Source organism: Stegastes partitus, unplaced genomic scaffold (genome assembly GCF_000690725.1).
Source record: "Stegastes partitus isolate 25-593 unplaced genomic scaffold, Stegastes_partitus-1.0.2 Scaffold507, whole genome shotgun sequence".
NCBI lineage: Eukaryota > Metazoa > Chordata > Actinopteri > Pomacentridae > Stegastes > Stegastes partitus.
Window position 1 is genome coordinate 45,960 of NW_007578238.1, and position 6,631 is coordinate 52,590.

General features: G+C 42.3%; 1 protein-coding gene across 2 annotated transcripts; it reads right to left on the minus strand.

Annotated features, from left to right (window-relative positions):
• Positions 1 to 641: 641 nt before the first annotated feature.
• Positions 642 to 6,406, minus strand: LOC103361468 (zinc transporter ZIP3). Of its 2 annotated transcripts, XM_008287551.1 has the most exons (4): positions 6,360 to 6,406; positions 4,884 to 5,187; positions 3,656 to 4,433; positions 642 to 3,179 (listed from the first exon to the last, which is right to left on the minus strand). In XM_008287551.1, the coding sequence occupies exons 2-3, from the start codon at positions 5,088 to 5,090 to the stop codon at positions 3,684 to 3,686; spliced, it is 957 nt and encodes a 318-aa protein (XP_008285773.1). In that variant the 5' UTR covers positions 5,091 to 5,187; positions 6,360 to 6,406; the 3' UTR covers positions 642 to 3,179; positions 3,656 to 3,683. The 2 variants fall into 2 exon arrangements, with proteins under 2 accessions (XP_008285773.1, XP_008285772.1); XM_008287550.1 differs by having other exon boundaries at positions 642 to 4,433.
• Positions 6,407 to 6,631: the final 225 nt, after the last annotated feature.

Consider the following 6,631-nt stretch of genomic DNA (forward strand, 5'->3'; position numbering starts at 1 on the left):
GAGAGACTGGAAAGAAAAAATCCCAAAGAAGGAAAGGGAAATGAGTGACAGCCCAGGATGAGAGAACAAATGATTAAAACAGATCCAGAACCAGCTCATGACATGTCTGACAGCTCAACTAACACAAGGTAACTCCATGAATTAAACTGGCTCATTAGATACTTCATGTTAATATGAGCATACGTAGTTATACGGCTCAAATGTAAATACTTAAATCTGAGTTAATGTCTGTTTTCTTTAGAGCTCTCTCTAAGATCACCAACAATAAGAAGGATCAGATCAGGACAAGGAACCAGATGAGGAGCAGCTCCAGAATGTGAATCCACATTATGTTAGAGAGACGTGGAAAGAATTATTATAGAGACATGAAAGGTGAGACAAAGAAGAAATCTAATCCTGTTGCAGGTTATTATCTTCATGATTAGTGTCCTATAGCAACAGTTATTGTCCACTATTTAACACAAAGAGACAATCATTCACACTCACTCTCACAAAAATAAAATAGAGCCAACTTTATGACAACTCTTGACTTAAAGCCCGACACATCTTCTGGCCCATTGTTCCTGCTTCGTGCTATAAGCCCTGTGATGTTCCCCACAGAGCTGGAACTAAGATTCATCAGGAACCACAAACACACAGAATCTGATAATAACTTGTTTAATTCCAACTAACAGGAGGAAAATCACGCCTGAAGACCTGGAATATGACACCAAGGTGAGGTGACACAAACCATCATAAATACAAAACTGATCAGGATCATGACGAGAATAAACAAATCAGAATAAATAACAGCAGAAGCACAGGGAGCTTCAGTTTCAGTGTTCGTGTGGAGGTTTACAGGTTTATAAAAACAGCTGAAGACTGACTAAAGAGCTACTGAACAGCAGGATAGACAGCGTTTCACACATAACTCGGCAAAAGTCACTTCAGAGCGAGTCACGCCTGGGTTCTCTCTCCTCGTCTCGCTGAGGAGCTGCTAGGTAGCTGGAGGGAGAACGAGGATGCGAGGAAACAGAAGTTAGCATCATGAACAGCATTTACAGATATGAACTTCACTTTTGGTTGACAGCTTTTCGAGGGTTCGAGCATTTTTATCAGATCTGAATCTGCTAATCAAACACTTTCTAGTATTTCATTAGTTAATTTTTCAACACAACAACTAGTGGATAAATATTTAAATTAAAGACTGATCGTCATGCTGCATGTTAGTTGTTCGGTGTGTGATGAAAGAGGAAAAAAAGACTCAAGTTGAACAAATCAAAAGCAGAATCTGTCCCCCGCTTTCCTAAAGCGTTAAACTAAAGGCAAAGAAGTGAATTCATTAATTTATTGCAAACATAAAATCCAGCGTCTTGTTTTTCGTACCTTCTTTCAGTGAACACAGCTGAAAGCTCTGTGTGTTAAAACTGTACTTCTCTGTTGTAGAAACAGATTGAAAGGATCATTCTGGTTTATTTCAGCCTGCTGTATTTCACATTAATGTGGCGAGTAGGGCTGCAACTATTTTTATGAATTATTTTCAGGGTCAATTAATCAGCTGATTATTTTCTAGAGTAATCGATTGGTTGGTTGGTTTGTCAGAAAACAAACATGCTGAGTCGTGTTTCCAAAAGCCAAACTGACAAACGTTTTGTTTCATCTACTGTCACAGAGGAGTCAAGAAACCAGGAAACATTCACATTAGAGAAGTTGGCATCATTTTCTTACTTACTCAAACCTATTAACCAATTATCAGCAGTAGTTAAAAACTAATGAATCGTTGCACGTCTAGTTTGTGTCGTGTCTCTGAGTCACAGTGACTTTGCACTCTTCATCTCTCTTGCAGAGAATCAATGCACATATTGATTTTTACATGAATCACTTCAAACTGTTTTCATGAGTGGAGGTGCAGAGTGCAAATTAATTTGTCAAAGTAAGTATATTTGTGCTGACAGCAGCCTGGAGACTCAACAGAAGAGCTGATGTTTGCCGTCTTATGATCAGACCATTTACTTTTAATTTGCTTAACAAACAAAGAAGCTGCTGTTTGCTGCTCCTCTCTAGTGCTGCTTCTGTTGATCTGTTTATGCAGCTCTGGCTTTCAGGTAGTTTTAAAGAGAAATTTTAAATATTTAAATTTCTGTGGAGAGAAACAAATTGACTGATATTGTATCAGGTCTTTAGCAACATAATCAAATAAAAGATCAAAAACATAAAATACTCACTGGAGTAAAGAAAAAAAATCATCTTAAAAGCAAAACCTATGCCTTGCAAAAAATTATTTGCCTTTTTGACAACATATCTTTTTCACTGACCATATTTTTACCTTCAGTCAGTTTTCTGTACACATAAACAAAAAAAACAAATAATTTCTTTGCAAGTTAAAGTTTTACTTTTGATATGACATTTGTTGCCTCCCACCTTCTTATTTTCATTTGACATTCTTCTTCTTCTTCTTCTTCTTATTATTATTATCATTCTGCCACAAACCTATAATCCTACATTAGGGGAGAAAAAAAGGGGGATTTATCTTTGGCCAGTTTGGCTTCATGTAAATATCTTGTGATGCAGAGCGAATGGCAGCCCACACTCCAGTACACACAGGCAAAAAATGTGGAGAAGCTCAGCATCGGCAGTTTTAACCAAACAAATCCCTTCAGTGTTTGTGGCGAGAAGCAGCAGTCGTGACACTGTTTTCTATCTGAGCTTCATCCTGCAGAATCTCTACTGAGGGTCCAACAGCCTGGACCTGAGCTCACTGCAGTTAATGGAGATCAAAGGTTATAAAAATATGTTAAGAAACTCCTGATCTACATTTCTAAGCAGCATACAAACATCTCATAAATGGCTTATAACAAACTATAAAGTAGTTAGGAGGAAATATCCAGTGAGATTTACATGAGTTCAGCTGTGCTGTCGTTCACTATTTGCTGGCAGTCGACAGGAAGACTTACAGCTGTAATAACACATTAATACACACGTCTATCCTCTGGAGGCTTTGGGGAGGTTTACTTCAGCAATAAAGAGTTTGGGATGCTGAACCTGAAACTGCCGGTTCATCCAGCTGTTTCACATGTTCCTGCCTCGCTCAGCTCCACTCAGGGATCCTTCATCAAACGGAGTGTTTGGGTTGTTTAAAGCAGAGAGGGCGACCTGCATGGAAACTATCAGTGAACCGCAGCTGAATGTATTTTAACGTCCTAAAAAAAACAAAACAAAGGGTACACTGTATTTAGAATATCTTCACCGAGGTATTGCTACTAAACAACGGGAAAATGAAGCAGTGATATCATTCTCCTCAAACCACCAGACTCCACTGACAAAAATAGTGATTTTACCTCACAACAGGGACTTACTGTTGCTCTGATGGCCTGATTTACAAGGCAGGTGTAAATCACATTGTCTGTGTTTTCATGTGACTTTGGTGTTTTAACATGTTAGTTTACATATTAAGGTTAAAAAAAAGTGATAACATTATAAATACAGTGTATACAAACTGACATTGATTTTTTTAGGCGTCTAAAATACATTTTGCAGCTGATCTTGTCCACAGGAGTTCCCACTGTACCGACAGCCATCCACTGTTGATTATACACTGATTATTGATAAGAACATCACACAGTCCCACTTTAAAAAAATCATAGTTAACCCTTTAAATATGAGCAAGAACTCGTACTTTGGTATTGCTGTCCACTTCCTGTCTGTCACCACTTGATGAAGACGAGTGCAGCGAGCACCGCGTAGCCAAGGATGAGGAAGAGCACTTTGAGCAGCCGGTCCTGTTTTTGCTCCAGCTCTTGGGAGAGAATCTCAAAGAAGGTGACGAACAGGAAGGTTCCAGCAGCGAGACCCTGCAGCACCACCGACACTATGCTGCCCGCCAGCGTCTGGGTCGACTCGATGCCCATTCCCACCACTATGCCCAGCGGGATCATCAGGCTGACCGTGACGCCCAGCTTGGCGGCGTCCTTCATGCCCAGCGACGCCTTTGCCACACTCACCCCAAGGGCGATGGCGGCCAGTGTCTCGTGCACGGCCACCCCCAGGAAGAGGCTTCCTAGCTTGGCACCGTCCTCCTGCAGGCCGAGAGCCAGGCCCTCAAACACCGAGTGCGCAGACAGAGCCAGGACCAGGCTGGCCAGCCGCAGGGGCCCCGCCCCCGCCAGCTCGGCCGGGCTAAAGTGCCCATGCTGGTGTCCGTGGGAGCGGCGACCACTGCCGCTGCCCGGCGAACCCCGTGTTGAGGAGATGAAGGGAGTGTCGTATTCAGAATCACTGCCGGCCTCGGAGCCACCGGCGTTGAAGGTCTCCAGGTCGATGAAGGACGGCTTCTCCTTCCTGAAGGTGAGGATGGCCTGCTCCACGAAAACTGTGAGGAAGAAGCCGAGCATCATCATCGTCTCAGCCAGCGGATAATCACTGTTGATCTGCAGCTGTTTGAACACGTCGCCCACCTGAGGATGTAAAACCAAAACCATAACTGCATAAAACAGGTGAAATATGACTCACACAATACTCACACAAGCAAAATGAACACAAAAAAAATCCAGAGCAACAGACAACAACTGGCACTCTGAGAAATGTTCCACAAGGATCAAGAAGTTCCAGAGAATCTGTTCCAGGATTTGCTGACATAAAGAGACTTCAGACAGTTTGAACACACATCCCGTTACAGAATTTCCTACCTACTGGGCAGTGGGCATGTGCAAAAAACATACAAGCAAGACTTACACTGAAAACCAAAGAAGAAGCTGCATGTTATCCAGACAGAGCAGATTACAACTGTCAACCTTTGTGCTGCAGGTCAGCTGATTTCCTGGAGTCTGAACCAACATTAGAGGCTGATAATGAATGCACCGTATCATCGAGGGTCCTCACAGGTACAGAAAGACGTGCGGGTTTACCTTGTCTCTGACGGCGGGCAGCAGAGCGTTGAAGCATGTTGCGAGGAACACGCCTCCTCCAAACGAGTTGCACAGCGACAGCGCCCTCCTGTACCTGTGCGCCTTGTCGTAGTCGACCAGCAGGAGCCGAACTGGGACCAGCACGCCGGCCAGCATGAGGCCAAACAGTCCCAGCAGGCCGAGCAGCTTGGCCACCAGGATCTCCATCCTGACGCCGCACAGATGTTACAGCCAACAGAGCACCATCACACACACCTCCAGGCTGCTACTTTTACTGGATTCAGGAGCTGCTGGGACATCTGAGCTGGAGTCACAGGACACAAAGACAGACTGTTAGTGGGCAGGAAGGTGAAGAATAAACCCGACTCAACCGGTCTGTGGTTGCATTGCATCTGTTTCAGTTGCTATTATTAAGGTTTCGTGGTCATTCTGTGTCTCCTGCAGACATTCTGTGTCTCAATCCAGTAATTTCTTTGTCGTTGGGATCATTTTTTGTCTGTTTTGAATATTGCATCAACATCTCAGATGAGACTCACAGCAGCATTGATAAATTGGAGTGACAGTGATGGTTTTTTTTTTTTATTATTCAACAAAACACACTTTTAATAAAACTGAAATTGAGTTTAAACGTTAGTGAAGCTTTAACTAGGATATCCAAAGACCTTTTACAACAATAAATTAATTTAAAAATATATTGTCCCTCAGTTTTCCACAATAGCCTCATCACACATGGAGTTGCATTTCTACCTGAGCCCACATTCAGGTGTTCTTTCTGATCCCATCTACAGAAACTGAACAAAATGGCTGCTGCATCTTAAAGACGTGTTTAGTGTTTGAAGAGCTTCAAACTGGATTTTATTCTAACTTGTTCGTCAGCTTGTCATCATTTACTGCCTACCTTCAAAACGTGTCCCTGATGATGTGTCCACCGTCACTGACTTCAGTCTGAACCTAAACTCTGCGAAACTCAATTATAGTAGCGATAAACTCATAAACTGACTGTTTAGTTGACGGTTCTGTTCGTTTTTATGTTAATAATTTCGCTGCAGGGACCGAACACGTCAAGTCACCCGAGCTACAGCCTGCTGTGTGTGAAGACTATCAAAATAAAAGGTTGTCACACTATCTTACTACTAACAACATTACAATATTCGCGTGCACCTTGGCTGTACAGTTTTAATATTTGTAATAAAAGCAATTAAACTGCATGATTTTACTTCTTCAAGCCTGTAAAACTAAATTTAAAGTTTCAATTAAACACAAAGTGTCCTCATTTCCGCTGGCTAACAGCTGCTAACTTGACCGCTACTGTTCGTTAGCTGCTTAGCTCCTGAGCAGCTAAACAGGCCAACTCGCACCGCGACACTCTGATCATAAAATAAATCGTCTGTTTTCATCTGTTATTCAGACTAAATGGCAAGTTCAGCTTAGCAGAAACACGTTAAAGAAGAAACATCAGTCGGACACCGTGTTTACCTTCCGAAGATTTGTCTCTTCCACAGCAGGTGTATACCAAATACTTCCGCATTACGTCATATCCCCACTGGGTGCTGATTGGTGGATTCCCAGTGATGTATGGTGCAATATTTTTTATATCTTGAATTTCTACATGTAGAAGAATCTGTACAGTATCACTAGTTCTTATGCACATTTCTTCTTTGTTTTTATTTTTCTAATCACGTGCCTACATTTTTGCACTCTTTGCTGCTTTAACGCCGCACACGTTGCTGCATCTGTGTGCCTAGTTT

Excerpts from the sequence above, each read along its gene's own strand:
- LOC103361468 (XM_008287551.1), bottom strand. The coding sequence starts at position 5,090 with ATGGAGATCCTGGTGGCCAAGCTGCTCGGCCTGCTGGGACTGTTTGGC. Across the intron at positions 4,434-4,883 it reads TGCCCGCCGTCAGAGACAAG|GTGGGCGACGTGTTCAAACA; the intron begins GTAAACCCGCAC and ends TTACATCCTCAG.